The 20000-nt window shown below is 45.0% G+C and overlaps 1 protein-coding gene across 1 annotated transcript; it reads right to left on the bottom strand.

The window, feature by feature from the left end:
• Positions 1 to 4674: 4674 nt before the first annotated feature.
• LOC108415734 (eukaryotic initiation factor 4A-I) lies at positions 4675 to 19501 on the bottom strand. The gene is made up of 11 exons (XM_017688779.2): positions 19417 to 19501; positions 18316 to 18370; positions 17915 to 18047; positions 17399 to 17538; positions 16586 to 16754; positions 15251 to 15360; positions 14363 to 14506; positions 10607 to 10744; positions 9742 to 9831; positions 7045 to 7124; positions 4675 to 5986 (listed from the first exon to the last, which is right to left on the bottom strand). Exons 1-11 carry the CDS (start codon positions 19437 to 19439, stop codon positions 5842 to 5844), a joined length of 1227 nt encoding a protein of 408 aa, XP_017544268.1. The 5' UTR covers positions 19440 to 19501; the 3' UTR covers positions 4675 to 5841.
• Between the last annotated feature and the right edge of the window lie 499 nt (positions 19502 to 20000).

The following is a 20000-nucleotide window of genomic DNA, read 5'->3' as shown; positions in this document are numbered from 1 at the left end:
ATATAGTACGGTAAGTTATAGTGCAGTATGGTATAGTATATTAAAATGCAGTGTAACATATGGAGCAGTATAGTATAATATAGTACGGTAAGTTATAGTGCAGTATGGTATAGTATATTAAAATGCAGTGTAACATATGGAGCAGTATAGTATAATATAGTACGGTAAGTTATAGTGCAGTATGGTATAGTATATTAAAATGCAGTGTAACATATGGTGCAGTATAGTATAATATAGTACGGTAAGTTATAGTGCAGCATGGTATAGTATATTAAAATGCAGTGTAACATATGGAGCAGTATAGTATAATATAGTACGGTAAGTTATAGTGCAGTATGGTATAGTATATTAAAATGCAGTGTAACATATGGAGCAGTATAGTATAATATAGTACGGTAAGTTATAGTGCAGTATGGTATAGTATATTAAAATGCAGTGTAACATATGGAGCAGTATAGTATAATATAGTACAGTAAGTTATAGTGCAGTATGGTATAGTATATTAAAATGCAGTGTAACATATGAAGCAGTATAGTATAATATAGTACGGTAAGTTATAGTGCAGTATGGTATAGTATATTAAAATGCAGTGTAACATATGGAGCAGTATAGTATAATATAGTACAGTAAGTTATAGTGCAGTATGGTATAGTATATTAAAATGCAGTGTAACATATGAAGCAGTATAGTATAATATAGTACGGTAAGTTATAGTGCAGTATGGTATAGTATATTAAAATGCAGTGTAACATATGGAGCAGTATAGTATAATATAGTACAGTAAGTTATAGTGCAGTATGGTATAGTATATTAAAATGCAGTGTAACATATGGAGCAGTATAGTATAATATAGTACAGTAAGTTATAGTGCAGTATGGTATAGTATATTAAAATGCAGTGTAACATATGAAGCAGTATAGTATAATATAGTACAGTAAGTTATAGTGCAGTATGGTATAGTATATTAAAATGCAGTGTAACATATGGAGCAGTATAGTATAATATAGTACAGTAAGTTATAGTGCAGTATGGTATAGTATATTAAAATGCAGTGTAACATATGGAGCAGTATAGTATAATATAGTACAGTAAGTTATAGTGCAGTATGGTACAGTATATTAAAATGCAGTGTAACATATGGAGCAGTATAGTATAATATAGTACAGTAAGTTATAGTGCAGTATGGTATAGTATATTAAAATGCAGTGTAACATATGAAGCAGTATAGTATAATATAGTACGGTAAGTTATAGTGCAGTATGGTATAGTATATTAAAATGCAGTGTAACATATGGAGCAGTATAGTATAATATAGTACAGTAAGTTATAGTGCAGTATGGTATAGTATATTAAAATGCAGTGTAACATATGAAGCAGTATAGTATAATATAGTACAGTAAGTTATAGTGCAGTATGGTACAGTATATTAAAATGCAGTGTAACATATGGAGCAGTATAGTATAATATAGTTCAGTGTAGTATGTGGTTTAGAACATTTTTATTATTATTTTATATATATAATTTTTTCCTACAATACAGTAACGCAGTTTCAATTCTCTGCATGTCCTGTACATCATGTTGAGGTACTGACAATAAAGCTGAAAACCCGATAAAAGTGATCAAAGTAATATTATCTCTATAGCACCTTCATAATACTCATAAATGCAGGGCAGCGTGCTCAAAGAGATTATAGAAGTATAAGCAGGATAATGTTTGAAAACATTTTAAAAATGAAATGATTTCAGGTCTCAGTTCTTTTCTTTTTAAGCAGACCTTAAAGAACAGTATGGAACACACAGGACTCATGAGAGAGAGAAGAGAGGAGTGTTTTTGATGAACTGCAGTGCAGTGCAGGTGAATGATGACGGAGCATCACTGGATTATTAATAAGACTTTCCTTTAGGTGGTGTAATGTCGCCCCCCAGCGGCCCAGCGCTGTACAGCTAACTAGTTCGGAGCAGCTGCGGGGTTTTAATCATCTAATCCACATTTCTGCTGTTTTTAGCTCCCAAAACATCAGCGCCAACATTGAGAGACACGAGTCGGACGTTTTCGCTGGAAAAGAAGCCATAAGACGAGAAAAAGCAGCTCATTTTACCTCAGACTAGCTCTAAAAGCGCTAAGCTAGCTAACCCTTTAGGCGGATTCACACGCATCTGCTTTAACTCACTCATTTAACTGACTAAATGTCTTTATAACATTTATAAGCATTATAATCCGCCGTTTATACTTAAAAAGGACACGATTTTACTAATAAAAATGTTTACAATTTGAGAGCGGAGTTAACAAGATAAGTCTTAAAGGGGAACTCCACCAATTTTTAAAAATATCTGCATAATTACCTGGTACAGATGTAAACAGAACCTTTCTGAGCGGTTTGGTGTGAAACGCTCTGTTCTAGATAAACTCACCGAGTCAGAACTGCTTAACAGTGGTGGTGATAGGAACCAGACGTCCCTCTAAAAGCTCCTACAGAAAGTTCCTACATGAACTGGTTCTGAATTCACTGCCTGATGACTGAGACGCTGTTTTATGAGAGTTTAGAGAACTTCAACTCCATTCATGGTGGAGGGAGACATGCAGGGCGCTGTGCGGCAAAATAGTCCCCAAAGAAAACTCATTATTCCAGATTTTCCACTGTTTTCCATCATCAACATTCCATATAAACTCAGAAGACTCATGTAGGTTCTCTGGTGGTTCTGGATGGTAAATAAAGTGTCTATATCTGTGTTGTAGTCATGGCGACGCCTGGTTCCCATCACCACCACTGTAGAGACGTCTGAACCAGTTCACACCAAACCCTCTGAACCTCTCTGGGACCAAAAGGCCCTGAATTATGTTCAATTAGGACTCCATGAGACTCTAGAACAGAGACCAGTGAACCAGAACTGCATCATTACACGCAGAATTTATTTGTTCTTCAAGCACAAAACTCAAACACAAAACCTCAGCAGGGACCTGACTTTACTGTCAACAGATGAACCTCATGTGTAATCACAGGACACTAATGCGCATCCACACACAAAGACTCTTCAAGGGTTCTCGAGTAAAGCCAACAGCTCCATTTAGAACCGTGTTCTCCACATGGTGAAATGGATCTGCAGAGTGATGGGGAAAGTGCTGCACATGGTTCTATACAGAACCTTTTTGGTGTTGTTTAGAACCATAACACATTCTCCATCAACCTGAAGATCCATTTCAGCGTATACAGGTGCACCCCACTAAACTAGAATATCATAGGGAAGTTGATTTATTACGGTATACAGTAACTCGGCTGAAGAACTGAGACTGCTACAGATTCACTACACAGTGACCCATTTCAAGTGTTTATTTTAAAGTTGATGATTATGGCCTACAGCCCATGGAAACATCTCAGCATCTCAGAAAATTTGATTATATATTAATATGTAAATGTTGGCTGAAGCTGCTGAAAAGCATGTACAGTGTACACTCAGGCGACCAGCCTGTGGCACTGCTGGTGTTCTGGAAGCTCAGGTTGCTTTGATAGCGGCCTTCAGCTCGTCTGCATTGATGGATTCCCCATGGGGTTTAGGTGAGGTGAGCTTGCTGGCCAAACCAGCACGGTGATACTGCGGTTATTAAACCAGGTTTCGGTACTTTGGGCAGTGTGGGCAGGTGCCAAATCCTGCTGGAAAACGAAATCCGCATCTCCATAAAGCTGGGGTCAGCCGAGGGAAGCATGACCTGCTCCAAAATGCCCTGGTAGACAGCTGACTTTGGACTTGATCTCACATAGTGGACCAAAACCAGCAGATGACATGGCTCCCCAAACCACCACTGACTGTGGAACCTTCACACCAGACCTCAGGCAGCTTGGATTGTGCACCTGCCCACTCTTCCTCCAGACTCTGGAAGCTTGATTTCCAAATGAAATGCAAAATGTACTTTCACCTGAAAACAGGACTTTGGACCACTGAGCAAAAGCCCAGTCCTTCTCCTTGGCACAGGTAAGACGCTTCTGATGTCTCTGGGTCACGAGTGGTTTGACCAGGACTGTGACCGTTGTAGTCTGTGTGGGGGCTCTTGAAGCCCCGACTCCAGCAGCAGCCTTCTCCAGCTGAATCTCTCCCAAAGTCTTGAATTGCCTTTTCTCGATAATCCTCTCAAGGCTGCGGTTTCCGTTGCTTCTGCACTCATCGACCACACACTTTAGCAGTGACCTGTGGCTTACCCTCCTCATGGAGGGTTACAATGACCACCTTCTGAACCGCCCAGTCAGCAGTCTTCCCCATGAGCGTGTGGCCTACTGAACCAGACCGAGGGACCATCTACATGCTTAGGAAACCTTTGCAGGTGTTGTGTTGATCAGCTGATTAGAGCGCGACACCGAGAGTCTACAACATTGAACTTTCCCAATATTCAGTTCCGAGATGCTGACTTTACGGTCTACAGCCACTGGAATCTACAGGACTCACTTTTTCAACTGAATTACTGAAATAAATTACCTTCGATATCCTAACGTATGGAGACGCACCTGTATATGGCTCTATGGTTCTAAACAGAACCACTGCCTTTAAAGACCCCTTGCAGAACCATCGAAGAGCGCACACCGAATTTCATTTCTGACCAATCAGAAGGTGGTCTGCGGGTTCAACACCCTGAACTTCATACATTAACCACTCAAATAAAACCAGTAATAATAAAGAAACAAACTTCTGATTCAGCTCTGAGCTTTATTCGTCACCACCGCCCCCGGATGGAAAAGTACATGTATAAAAGAATAAATAGCTTCTGTTGCTGTATGAAAACACTTTGCACCCAAAGCAGACCTCCCAACACCAGAGGGCAGTAGTGTTCACTTCAGCATCTCTCCAGCACTGAAGGCTCATCTTTACTGCAGCATTCGATTATTGATTATCGCATTTCAGTCCAATTGATCGAACAGTTTTGGCTCATTGGTGTTACAGTACACAAAAAACATTAACCTCCATTAATTTCTCATTAAAACGTGTTTATTGTTATATGTTGACCAATCAGTGCATCCGTCACACGAAGCGGCGCCGCGTCCGAGGAACAGTTCACTCCAAAGAAGCCAACGCGGCCAACGGAAAAGCCCATTCGCCGTTAGCCACGCTGGCATGTTTGGTTAAGCTACTCCGTTAAATGCACTTGAAGAGGCAATGGAATATGTAGTCCAATCGCCACAAAAAAACTACAACTCCCATCAGCAGACCAGATTGGACGAGAGTGCTAACGCTAATGCTAGCCTGGGAAGAGGGTGTCCGGGTCATTAAAGAACAGTTCAGTCAGAGGCGGAAGAATGAAAGGTGGAAAAGAACGTTGATCCGTGGGTGTGGTGGGTGTGGCGGGGGTGAGTTATTCGACAAATCAGGGGTGAGCTGGGTAATTTAAAGCGACAGTTTGGTGAAGTCAGATGCAGTTTCCCCCATTAGCGCAAACGCAGCTCATCAGCCGGGACGTTGTTTGGGGTTTGAGGTTCGCTCGTGTAGTTTTAGCGCAGAAGCTACAACGCTAATGCAGCTCATGCCCACAGATCTTCCGTTCCACCTTAAATGGTGCAGGAGAATGCAACTGCTATGCCATTTAAGGTGGAACGGAAGAGGCGAATGAGAACAGCAGTTAGCGTCCTGCCCCCAGCGCTAAAACTACGAAATCAAACTTGAGGCACCGCCTCGGCCGATCGACTGCGTTCGAGATAGTCTGGCCAAACTATCACGTCAAGGCTAAAGTTGTCAGGACCTTTTGGACGAGCCTCGTTTTGGGCTTTAATCACCCAGCTTGTGTGAGAAGCCCTGATTTGTGGAATAGCCCTCGGCATGACGGGGAGGATGGAGACTTTTCTGCGATCTGATTGGCTCTTCAGATGAGGTCGGCCACGTTCATGGGCATTTCCTCGACGGTGGTGTTGTAGAAGGTCTCGATGTCACGCAGCGTGCGCTTGTCCTCCTCAGTCACCATGTTGATGGCCACGCCCTTCCTGCCGAAACGGCCTCCTCTGCCAATCCTGCCAATCACAGTCAGCACAGCAGCGTAAAACTTTGGGAGAGTCTGTTCAACATAAATGATGAACTAACCTAACTTTGTGTAAATAGAGCTCAATATAGAAATATGTCCACATATGCAGTCGAGACTGACGCGGCTTTTTTCTGAATTTCTACAAACACCAGTTCATTTTATAGTAAATGAGTTTGGGCTGGTTTATGTTTATGAACAGACGCCTACAGATCAACATAGTAAAGGAGCTCATCTGTGATCCTGAGTTTAAAGCCAGTTTTTATTCAACTTAAACTTGGAACTAAGTTGTAAATAAATCTGAAACTGAAACTTTGCTTGTGTGTAAAAAGTGATTTCAGAGCCACTCGGTTCTCCCTGATGGAAACTGTTTACCTTCAGTGTTTTGTGCTTCTGATCATTTTAATAGACGTCAGCGTCACTAATTAATGACCTTCTATTAAAAGACTGGTTTACCAAGAGAGACGCTGGAGGACTTTCACCTGAAATGAGTTCATGAAGCCAGTCTGGTTATAAAAATGATAACAGGACATCAGAGCCAGAATTCCTCTTTTAGTACTTTTACTTTATACTTAAGTACATTTGAAGGGAAATACTTTAGTACTTTTACTCAAGTGGAGGTCTAAAGGGAGGAACTTCTACTTTTACTGGAGGAATATTTTCCCACCACCGACAAATTCACGAAGCCTGACTGAGCAGTGCGTGTTGGCTGTATATTAGTTGTGGAGAGGGAGAAGAAGCCCAGCCACAGTGGAGAACAGCCCCTCGCTCTACCAGACACTACAACTCCTAAAGCAACAGGGGGTGCTCGAGAGACCGGAGCGCTGGACACCTACACTACATTAGTGGGGGTAGGAACGCCTTTTCCTTCAGGTGGACACTGAACAGACGAGCACTCACTTGACAATCACAGCACAGATTTTAAATCAATGCGATCTGTAGGTCACAAAAGGTCAACAGGGGGCAGTATACTGACAAAGTTCATCTTATTTTATACCTTGCCACCAAAACTCAAACATCCTGCTTCTGCAGAACAGCAGACGGTCTTACCTGTGGATGTAGTTCTCGCGGTTGGTCGGCAGGTCGTAGTTGATGACCAGAGACACCTGCTGGACATCAATACCTCTGGCCTGCAGAGGAGATAAAGTGTTGGTCACAAACACTGACATGAAAGACTCACTTTGAATACGTCGCTGCTGCTGGACCAAAACCTCGCATGTCCATTTATCCGTTTCAGTTTTAGACCATTTGAAAACGCAGACTGTCTGTAATATTGTGTAAAGTTGATGAACAGACCAAAAGAAATTGGCCAAAATTGCTTGGAAAAATCTGGTTCAATAGACGTCCGTATACGCCGGCTTCGCCCCGTTTGAGCCGAGCCGCGAGGCGTAAATGAGTGGCGATCGTCTGTAGAGCTGCTGTCGTTTCACTGCAGTGTGGCACGAGTTGGCGAAGCTGTTGCAGCAGTTTGAAAACGCCCGAGTCGAACGGCGCGGCGCCTCCTCGGCTTCTACGCCGAAATAGTGCGGCGTTTGTGCAGTATGGACCTGTGCACACTTGGCTGACTCCCAAAAAGCCAATACGTGGGGCAGTACGTCGGGGCAGGGGGCCGTTTGAGATTCAGCCAGGGTTTTTGCTCGAGACTGAGGCGCAGTGCTGAAACAGCTTTCTGTATGTTGTAGACAGAGCTGACTAGTGGCTGCACGTCGTGCAGTACGAGCTCCCATGTCGCGTCACGTCAGTCAAACCGAGTGTTTTCACGCCGTTTGGGTACATAAACCGCAGGCTGCACACGATGGACAAGCCAAACGGTGTCCGTCTGGCTTTAGGGCTGCAATGACAATATTAAACTGGAATACTCGCTACATTAACAAGGAAAGCTCAATTTAACTTGATCTCGTTCAAAATGTCATTATTACTTAGTGAAACTTACAGCACTGATGAACTATTACTGCTGTTAACTGACATGAAATGCTACTCCAAGGGATTCTGCCCAATCTGGCAACCTTACGCAGCTGCTGAGCCAGCTTTGAGCAGTGCAGGAGAACAGTCCAGCTACTTTAACTAAAACACGGCTTTTTGGTCAGCTGTGGTCCGTGAGCGAGGTTGTAATCACTCATTTATCTGCTCCGGACGGACGACTCGCTGACCAGCTTGCTCTCGTTTATTCTCAGAAAAACAGTGGAGAGCAGCGACTACACAACCCAGATCGGAGGGGAAAGATGGACTGAACTGGCAATCAAAACCAACATTATTGCACAAATCCGGAAAAGATTTGAGTAGGAGACTCAACTTCAGCTTAGCTTTACAGCATCATCAACAGCTCTAAAACATCGACAGCCTGACCTCTGACTACTGAGATCAGTGCTCCTATAGTAAAGCACCGCTTGACCATCAGCAGGCAGATTCTCCCTCATTAGATGTGCTGCTGTGAGTGGGGCTCACTGTATTGACCCGTGATAAACGGAGGCAGTTAAGCAGGTAATTTAATAAAAACATCCTAGTTTTTCATTGCAGCCCTACATTCAACACCAACTCACTCGCGAGAGCAATTTCCTTACAAGTGTTACTTTCCCAGCCCACAACCATAATTCCTACAAAAGCAATATGATGTAATTAGTTCCTGTACTTTAGTATTTTTGGTGTATCTGTACTGAAGTTTCTCCGTTCTGGGCGTCTTTTTCCTTTCACTCCACTACATTTCAGAGTCTAATCTCCGACTTTTTCCTCCTACATTTTGAGAAATCTGTCGTTCCTTTTGGTTTCTGTGTGTTTAAAAACGTAACATGTCAAAACGAAAGAAGCGCAAAGCCAGAGCACCAATCAGGGCCCAGCGGTCACTTTGTTTAGAGCTGGTTTTGACCTGTTGGTCATACCGACCCAGTGCAGCACGCGGTTCAACGTCAGCGCAGCAGCGTAAAACTTTGGGAGAGTCTGTTCAACATAAATGATGAACTAACCTAACTTTGTGTAAATAGAGCTCAATATAGAAATATGTCCACATATGCAGTCGAGACTGACGCGGCTTTTTTCTGAATTTCTACAAACACCATTTCATTTTATAGTAAATGAGTTTGGGCTGGTTTATGTTTATGAACAGACGCCTACAGATCAACATAGTAAAGGAGCTCATCTGTGATCCTGAGTTTAAAGCCAGTTTTTATTCAACTTAAACTTGGAACTAAGTTGTAAATAAATCTGAAACTGAAACTTTGCTTGTGTGTAAAAAGTGTTGGCTGTATATTAGTTGTGGAGAGGGAGAAGAAGCCCAGCCACAGTGGAGAACAGCCCCTCGCTCTACCAGACACTACAACTCCTAAAGCAACAGGGGGTGCTCGAGAGACCGGAGCGCTGGACACCTACACTACATTAGTGAGGGGTAGGAACGCCTTTTCCTTCAGGTGGACAGACGAGCACTCACTTTCCCTCTGAGCTCAACTTACAACCAGTGTTTCTCTCTACATAACCATTTTCCAGCCTCTCTATACTGCAAGTTAGACTTCGTTACTGCACCTTTAAGACTGATATGTAAATGAACTCCGTTCTGATTGGCTGTAGACTATAACTTCAGCGTGAATGGGTGGGGCTAAACTGCGGGAGGCTTGTAAATGTAGTGCATCTGAAGCTGGTTTAGTTTAGTTTGATTATATCGTCTTACACATTTCTGAACACAGCAAAGCACAAACGTCTGCGCTGCTCCAAGTTCGTGAGGCTCCTGGTGTAAAAATGTGGAGTATGTTCACTCACCAGCAGGTCGGTGGTAATGAGGACTCTGCTGGATCCAGAGCGGAACTCCCTCATGATCACGTCACGATCCTTTTGGTCCATATCACCATGCTGAGAGACCAGAGCAAGGAAGAGGGTGAGAAAATAGGAAGTAGAGAAAGTGAAAGGACCACGCGAGAGAGACCGCACAAGAACGGGGAAGAGAACAAAGTTGGACAAAGAGGAGAGACAACAGAAAGCAGAGAGAAAAGGCATGAGAAAGAGGACAAGAACAGAATAGAAGAGAAAATGGGGAGAGAAGTTGAGCAGAGATGGAGCAAGAATAGAAGAGTGATAGAAAAGGAATAGAAAAGTGTAGAAGACAATGAGAAGAGAAAAATCAGTGCATTTCTCATAATTCACTGCACTGGAATAAACAATAAGCACAGTACACTGAGAACACTGTTGGCTGTGTATTAGTTGTGGAGAGGGAGAAGAAGCCCAGCCACAGTGGAGAACAGCACCTCGCTCTACCAGACGCTGCTGCTCCTCTAAAGCACTAGGGGGTGCTAGAGAGACAGGAGCTCTGGAGCCCTACACTGTATGCTGCAACAAATCCAGGACTGTCCAGGACAGCGAACCAAGTCCAGAAAACACTTGGCGTCTTAACCGACGCCTGCACTACACAGCACTGATCGAGGGGAGAAGGGACGAGGGACAGTTATGAACTCCTGCTTACGGATGGCTGTGGCATCGCTGTGGATCAAACTCATGACCTGATGGTGCCAACAACCGGCACCGCTGCACCTCCCAGGATCCCAAGCTTTCTCCCCAGAGCAGGAACCGTGGCGACTTCCACAGTAAGTGAGACCGTAGTTTACCGAGAGAGTGTGTGGTGTTTTCTCACCAGAGCAGAGACGGTGAAGTCTCTGGCGTGCATCTTCTCAGTGAGCCAGTCCACCTTCCGGCGAGTGTTGATGAAAATCACAGCCTGGGTGATGGTCAGAGTCTCGTACAGGTCACACAGAGTGTCCAGCTTCCACTCCTGAAAACCAAAAGGGACAATCAGGATAGAAAACTTGTAAAATCAATGATATTACAGCAAAGATTAAACCGAGAGGACGACCAATACAGGACTAACGGGTCTCAGTTCACTGAGCATTACAATCCAGCTGCACCTGCGGAAGGAAATCGGCCACGACCAACTAAACACCGAATGAGCCATTCTGACTAATCCTAACTAACCCTATTTCCAATCTGATTTACCATCAGCTCAGAGACTCACCCTAACACCCAGCCTTCAGGCGGCAATACAGTCACAACACAGAGCTTCAAGATTTTTTTGCGATTACATAAAATTTCACTGTTTTCTCAGGTTTGAAACCAAGAAGCCTCAATGTGGCTGTGTGAAAGAGCTTAATCTGCCCTACAACCCCCCCCCCGGCCGCCTTTCTAACCCCCATATCTGCCTTACTACGCCCCCTCCCACCTTATTACCCCACCATATCTGCCTTACTACCCCCTATATCTGCCATACTACAACTCCTCCCGCCTTATTACCCCACCTTATCTGCCATACTACACCTCCTCCCGCCTTATTACCCTGCCATATCTGCCTTATGGCCCCCCCTTGCCCGCCTACCCGCCCTGCAACCCCCCATGCCCACCTTACGACCCCCCTATGCCCACCTTTCTAACCCCCATATCTGCCTTACTACGCCCCCTCCCACCTTATTACCCCACCGTATCTGCCTTACTACCCCCTATATCTGCCATACCACAACTCCTCCCGCCTTATTACCCCACCATATCTGCCTTACTACCCCCTATATCTGCCATACTACAACTCCTCCCGCCTTATTACCCCACCTTATCTGCCATACTACACCTCCTCCCGCCTTATTACCCTGCCATATCTGCCTTATGGCCCCCCCTTGCCCGCCTACCCGCCCTGCAACCCCCCATGCCTGCCTTACGACCCCCCTATGCCCACCTTACTGCCCCGCTGATCCCTTTGTTTGCCACTATACATCCTTTAACTACTCTTTAACTTTAGGCTGGTACTTTGCACAACGCAAGTTTTCCACTGTGACAGATAGGAATTTATTTACTACCTAAAGGTTTGACACTGCGCTCTGTGAGCTCCTGTACCCAAAACCAAATTCCTTGTATGTGTAAACAAATCTGGCCAATGAAGATCGATGGTCTGATTAACCTCGATTACACCACATTACTGATTCGATAAAGCGCCACTGTGCGCCAGATTCCTGTTCATGTCTGTTCATAAAGGCCACTAAACTAAAAACCTCAACTTCCCACTGTTCGATCAGATCTGCACATCAAATGAACAGCACTGAAGTCATGCTGCTAAGAAGAGCGAGCGGCAGACAGACGCCTTTACCCGTCTATCTGAGAGGCCTGGGTTTGTGAACAGTGTGTTTATAATGTGTACATTATAAAAAGCGAGTGGTGCGTTTTCTGGCAAGACTGGGCAACATGAACATGCTTAGAGGGTTTAGGAGCAATTACAGACCAGCTTATTAATCAGTGTTGAGATATGAACGCAGTCAACGTCAGTTAGTCAGTTAAAGCTGGCTGATTCCGCTGTTGTGGGAAGAAAACCTTGCATCTCCATTTTTGATGTGTCAGTTTGACATGATTTAAAAATACCTGTTGCCTTTTACATCGTATGTGAATTCCATGATTAAGGACTAAAAGGTCTGGTCTGATTCCATTGACTTGCATTATAAGTAAAGTAGGGCTTTTTCCTTCTCCTGTGAAGTTTATCGTTTTGGAGATACGAGGTTTTCAGACAACGGCGATATGAATGATGAGGCTGACCGGTTTAATGTTGACCTACATACAATCTCAGAGCTGCAAAGAAACCGGTTAAAACTACAGAGGCACTACGTTTATAACATCGATATTAATCACATTAACGTCTTCGTATTTATTCTGATGTTGGTCTAAATTAAGCTGAAACCTCTCTACTGGTGTTGGTGCGTGTTGGCTGTGTATTAGTTGTGGAGAGGGAGAAGAAGCCCAGCCACAGTGGAGAACAGCCCCTCGCTCTACCAGATGCTGCCACTCCTCTAAAGCACTAGGGGGTGCTAGAGAGACAGGAGCTCGGGAGTCCTACGCTACATTGGTACGGCTGCGTTCGGACAGCAAAAGAACCCGGGAGAGCGTCCCACTGCAGCGCCGTGTTCTCAGGCTCAGCGTTACCTCCCCTCGGTTTACAGGTCGTCCTGCCAAGTGATGGGACGAGAAGAGCTTATGTGCTGTAATGCATCAGGAACAGGAATCCACAGCAGGAAATCCATGAAGCGAGTTTGCTCGGCGGGTTTACGGCAGAACGAGAAACCCGTTTTGTTACGACAGTCGTAACCAGAGCCGGTTTATAGGATCTGGCCACTTCCTATTTCGCCTGTTATCAAAAACAGGGCTGCTGAACAGCAGAGGGCGCCTGCGAGCGAGTCCTCAGTGAATGGGTGTGAATGGATCAACGGCTAAAACGAGAAGTTAAAATAGTTTCTTCCTTTATTTTAGATGGTAGAAGGATGTATTTCACTAAAACGGCAAAAAAAACGAAAAAGGAGCAGCAGGAGGCGGGCTTTACTGCTCCTGAGCGCTGATTGGTGGGCAAACGGAGCAGCTCATTGGCTGTTTGGCTCATTTCTGTGCTCGTTACGTTCTATGATCATACATGAGGCGCCGTTTTAAACTCTTATCTCCAGTTTAAAAGCTCTTAAATACATCAGCGGTGTTAATGTTTTATGCTGATCTATGTTCAGGAAGTGAACGTTTTTATATTAAAAATGTTTAACCTCAAACTCCGAGACCACCGGTGCTCCCAAACCGTTCATCATGTTCTTCATAACGTTCATACTCCATAAGCTCCATTCAGAAGCTGGGCGTCGTGTGAGGCTGTAGCTCTTCTCTCCAGTCTAATAGACGGTGACGTCATTTTAAACCCTTATAATAAAAGAAGCTGAACTCAGTTTGTTTTTCTACTGAAAGTCGACCCGTTTTTCCCCAAATCTGGGCTCTAAACTATAAACAGACGGCGTCTCTTCAGTGATCTGCTCTGGAAACATCACTTTTAGAGAACAACACAAAGATTTTTGGCTCTCAGCAGTGAATTGTGAGCGTATAGTGAAATGTGGAGATCATAAAACACACGATCTGTTAGTTTGATGTGCGACTAACAAATAAAAATCTACGTTTATTTCATGCAGTTACTGAAGAATTTGCCTTGCGATTTGATCACGAAAATTCAAATGGAATTCAAGGCCCTTGAGCCTAAGAGGTTAAGCGCTCATAAATGCTGATTTTGCTCAAAAGCTCCATATTAACCCACTAATTTTGGACTTCAGTGTTTGAGAAACACACAAGAGGCATTTCTCTCAAGTTCTCTGGCAACAGGTCCAAGGACAGAACCCACTCATGCTCGAGGCCTGACGCTACACTGGGTCATAACAGGTGCCGCTGGCTATTCATCTGCTCCAGAATAGACTTTAAGGCCGTTAGTGCTCTATAAATGTCTTGGGGGTTATAAGAACAACGAGCTACTGGGTATTAAATGGTCATCACTGCTGATTTAATCCCCACCGTCTCCTACAGCTTCTCTAACACCACCTTCATAAGACCTGATCGTTCTGACCTCTTTCTCCACGTTGATGTAGAACTGACGGATTCCCTCCAAGGTCAGCTCGTCTTTCTTCACCAGGATTCGCACCGGCTCGCGCATGAACTTCGTGGTGACCTCCAGAACCTCCACAGGCATGGTGGCAGACAGCAGCACCACCTACAGGGCGTAGGACAGAAACACAACCCACCCTTAGCATCCCAAACTTCACCTATACAGTTATTGTAAAAGCCCAACACGTTCAAGCAGCTTAATGACCGACGTTCTCCCAGACTGTTCATCTAAACTCTCCCCTCTAAAGGTTCTTCATAGATCAGGATCCTCATCGGTTTCATATCTAAACGCTCCGTTATCTCCATCACTGCTTTCCAAACCCGCTGCAGCAGCTGGAAGCTCTGACGCCGTTTCACACGAGTGTCTGGCGTGGACTGGATGAAGAACAAAGGGTCTCCAGCATGACGGTCAGTCCTTACTGACTGGGTCAGTGGTCAATAAGCAACCATCACAACCTCAAACAGGTGATACTGAAGTCCAGAAAGGCCATGAGGTAGTTATAATTTTGTGGATATAACCATCTTGTGATCATGACTTAATTATCTTGTGATCGAGACGTTTTCTTGAGATCATGACTTAACTGTCTGGTCATCAACATCTTGAGATCGATATATCTTGTGACCAGGATAGTTATTCTGAAACCATGACTCGCCTCGGGGGGCCGAGAGGCACAGCCGCCTCGGGGGGGCCGAGAGGAAGAGAAGCTTGAATAAAAGCTTTGCTGAGATCACGTCACGCTTAAGTCACGCTTAAGTCACGATCAAGACACTCCAGAAAAGTACAGCCCAGCTCACGGCCTCTCTGGACGTCTGCGGTGCAGAAGAGCCTGAGAGCCGCTCCTGCTCTGACCTGTGTGCTGCTGGGAAGCTTCTGGAAAATCTCGTAGATCTGGTCCTTAAAACCTCGACTCAGCATCTCGTCAGCCTCATCCAGCACAAACATTTTAATGTTTTTGGAAGCTGTGAAACAAAAAAAAAGGTTTCATCAAAAGAGAAACCTCCAAACATACGAGCAGTCAACACCGTTAACATCAACACCCACGGCAGCAAACCCCCCAACCCTAACGACCCCAATTACATGAATCACACCACGCATCACATACAGATCTCTACAGGGGTGGTGATGGGAACCAGGCGTCGCCATGACTACAGACATTTTATTTACCATCCAGAACCACCAGAGAACCTACACGAGTCTTCTGAGCTTATATGGAATGTTGATGATGGAAAACAGTGGAAAATCTGGAATAATGAGTTTTCTTTGGGGACTATTTTGCCGCACAGCGCCCTGCATGTCTCCCTCCACCATGAATGGAGTTGAAGTTCTCTAAACTCTCATAAAACAGCGTCTCAGTCATCAGGCAGTGAATTCAGAACCAGCTCATGTAGGAACTTTCTGTAGGAGCTTTTAGAGGGACGTCTGGTTCCCATCACCACCACTGTGAACGGTTCTGACTCGGTCAGTTTATCTAGAACCGAGCGTTTCACACTAAACCACTCAGAACAGCTGGATCAGTCGAATACCCGCCAAAGCATTAATTACAGGTAGAGGATTAGATGCAGTTCTAGTGTCGATACGCATCAAACATTAAGGAGACCGGTTCTGTATAGCACCAAAAGGGTTCTTCTATTGCTCCAAGCTTTATAGTTACAATAGCCGAGTCCCTTTCCAGAAAGGTTCTCATTTACAGCTCATTCTCCATCAATCTGAAGATCCATTTCATGATTCCAAGAACTCTACAGCGATTACTTATTCCCAGAGTTTTAGCCCAAAGGCTTTTAGTCTCAGTGTATTGATATTTTAATATTGATTTCTGAACTCCAAGGTTTGAGTTTACACATCCAAACAGCCAAATTACGGCGTTTTAAACATTCCCACGTGGATCGGGCCAGCTGAGAGATCAGTGAGGGGGGATCCATCATCGTTGCATTGTATGTGTGTCAAATTCTCGTTTGTAGTCGTAAAATTAATTTTCCCTTTTTACATCTTTAATTAAGACAAACATCCAAAAGTAACAGTAATCAGATCCGTTAGACGAGATTAGTGCAGTCAGTGTTTGTCTTATTTAATTAAACGCTCGTTTAAGTAAAACTAATCAGATCACGCAACTACTGCAGTAATCCTTCCCATCGGGTCACCATTACACTGACCATAACCCCCCTCCCGGTAAGGAAGCATACATACAGAGGAATTTGCGGCTCAGCATGTCAAAGACGCGGCCTGGCGTTCCCACGACGATATGCGGAGCCTCCGCCTGCAGCTTCGCCACCTCGTTACGCACGTTAGTGCCACCGATACACGCGTGGCATGTAGCGCCCATATAATCTCCGAGAGCCATCACCACCTTCTGGATCTGCACAAACAGGACACCGACTTTAGCAGGGAAGCAGGGCTCATCCCTACAGCGCGTCACACACAGGATTATTTATAGGAATATTAAAAATAATAGCTGATATTTACTGGAGCCGAGAGATTAATACTGAAACCGCAAGTTAAGAGCGACAACGTCGTCGTCGCAAATTAAGAGGATAAATTTAAACTAATAACAGCTTGTAGATCTAGATCAATCAGAGGGAACCAAACGTCCCTGTGTTGTGACATCACAACCACAAATTACCGGCTGCCTGACTACATTCAGGGGTTGAGCCTCACGCCAGAAAGAGTGGATACTCTGATCTTCTCGGCCGGAAAAAAACAAGCCGTAATTAATAGAAAATGAATTAAACGGCTATTTTTCTGTAATAATCAGAAAGGAATAAATGTAAAGCTCTCATGTAATGCAGTTTTATATGAAGCCGCTTTGGACCAGTTCCTGGCAACGTACTATTTTTAAATGATAAAGGAATGAATTTATGACACGAAGGTAAAAGGATACATGAATTTATTTAAATGCCTAAAATATTTGGTCAGTGTAGAGACGGTTACGCTGTGATGTCATCACTTAATCATGACCATGTGGCCTGGAATACGCCCTCGGGTCCAGAACCAGTGACTGACCTGCTGGGCAAGTTCGCGGGTGGGGGCCAGAACCAGCGCCTGTGTGGCCCTCAGCTCCGGGTCCAGCTGCTGCAGGATGGAAATGGCAAAGGTGGCAGTTTTACCTGTACCAGACTGGGCCTGCGCAATCACATCATAACCTGCCAACACAGGCACAGAACCACCACCGCAACATTAATAACACTAATAATAATAATAATAAGCAAAGACAAATACACTAAATATGTGCAGGATGCAGAAAGTAAACCTACATAAAGCAAATGAAATTAATTCATAACCTACAGAACTTCCAGCAGTTATTTATATAACACCTCTCATCACAAACGCAGCCCAGCGCTTCACAATACAACAAAACAGGAAAAAAGATCAAAAAACTAAAATTTCAATTAAAAAACAAAGGGAGTAAAACTAATTTTCCGAACGACAGATTATAACTGACCAAGTGACGCGGCAGCTGCAGTAAAGCGCCGTCCAAGCGCTTTCACAGCTGCAACATCTGTACCGATGTGCTCTTACCCTTGATACAAGGGAGGATGGCCCTCTGCTGGATGGCGGAAGGCTTCTCGAAACCATAGGCGTAGATTCCCCTGAGCAGAGCCTCGCACAGGTTCATATCGTCAAAGGAGTCCACAATCTCGTGCCAGTTGCTCTGGACAGACAAGAGAAAAGCAGGAGAAATGCAGACTGCTCTACCCCCCCCCACCCAACCCCCCCATATACATTTACACTTAACTAGGGAGCAAGAGCTCAGCTATGGGAGACCAGACCAGCCAAGGGTTAGTGGCCGGTCAGCACAGGGGTCAAGCCTGTGGAGTCGGCTCCAATAGCAGGCATTGCAAACAATTCAGAGCAGAAGAGCATCAGCAGCGAGAGATCGTGAGCAATGAGTGGTAATAAGGTAAACAACAGCCGCTCACCTCAATGACGCCATCTGGCTCCATACCTTCGGGCCCATTGTCCCGCTCTCTAGGTCTGCGCATATAAACATCAGTGAGACACACATTCATTCTCACTCCCCCGAGTGACATTCAGACATTTCACTTATGCTTGTGAACACGACAAAAAGGCTCTTTGCCGCTCGGCGCTGAAAGATCAATCATGAAATATAATCATCATCAATGCTGCCTGAACAATGAGCCAATATCAGTCTTTAAAGGGCCTGTAGAGGAGCTCCGCCAATCGGAGGCAGCCGAAACTCCCCGCTGTGACGTCACAGCCAGGCTTCTGGCATGTTTACAATCAAAGCCTAAAGACAGCAGCGGGATGTTCTGGTCTTCTGGGCCAAAACAACGGCCCGGACCGCGACGTACAGAACAGCAAATGAGATTATTCACCAAAATGGTTCAGCTCTGCCTCTCAAGCAGCTATTCCCTCATTCCGCCTCTAGAGGCGCCGTCGCGTCAAACGCTCCGCTGCCAAATGAAGACTCGACAGCGAGTTTTCACGGGATTTCGTTCTTCCTGCGGTTTCAGGCCCGTTTTGGGTTCGTGTTTGCGGTTTGGTGGCGGCTGTGAGGAGCCGAGGCGCGGAGTCCGAGACGTTGAGTCGACGCTCACGTTATTTCAGACGCCACTGACGTGCTCACGAGGTTCTTCTCCGGACGGCCCCGTTCCACCTTAAATACTGAGGCGCCAGATCGTAACCGCAGGACTATTTAAGGTGGAACGGGAACATTCGGGGAAAAAACGAAACCGTGAATCCGTTTATTTTGGGCTCGTTGGGTATTAGATTAACCACCTGAGAGTCCCTCCGGACAGGGAATGTCAACACGGAGCGTTTTAACTGATGTAGGATCAACAAAACCGGGAATATTTCAGAGCTCAGCCGCGTTAGCCTCCCGGCTAACGGCTCTCCTCCCTTTTCTCCCCGCAACCGCAACCAAACTCCACATTTAACCGCTTATGACAAAAACGAGGCAGACAGCGAGGGAAACCGCCACTTAAGTAAGCGTTTAAAGCGTGAAGGTACACGTCAAAACCGACAAAGCCCAAAACAAAGCGCGCTCGGCGCTCCCCTACCTCTCTTCATAACCTGCCGACATTATGACAAAGGGCGAACTCGCCGCGAAACGGGCTTATATACCCCAACGTCACGTATAGAACTGTAGCTTCTGATTGGAGCACAGGGCTGGCGATCACGCTCCGCACCGCCCACTCCCGCATTTCATTGGCCGATGCGATGCTCAACGGCTCAACGCCACCTTAAAGGGCCAGAACGGGCAAAAAGATGGGGCGGACCTTTGAAGAAGAGCATCTCCCATTGGACAAAAACATGAGCAAACAAAACGTGATTGGATGGTTTCGCTGACCTAGCGCATGACGTTTTTGGTTCCAAAATGTCAGTAATCCTTAAAGAGACATGTCACGCGCAAAATATCACAAATTAAAAAACAATCCTTTTTAACAAATGACCCCAACATTGAAATGGCGTCAGAACACTGTATGGACTAATAATAGACTGACTCAATCATTTGGACGAGTGTCTACATACCTTTGGCCATCTTCTACTTCCACTCACTGACCACTTTTTTGGAAACGCCTCCCTTGCGCCTTGATCAACTGGCCACTTTATTGGAAACACCTCTCTTGTACTTTGACCAACG

The sequence above is a fragment of the Pygocentrus nattereri genome, chromosome 23 (assembly GCF_015220715.1).
Source record: "Pygocentrus nattereri isolate fPygNat1 chromosome 23, fPygNat1.pri, whole genome shotgun sequence".
NCBI lineage: Eukaryota > Metazoa > Chordata > Actinopteri > Characiformes > Serrasalmidae > Pygocentrus > Pygocentrus nattereri.
This window is presented reverse-complemented; position numbering and strand designations above follow the sequence as displayed.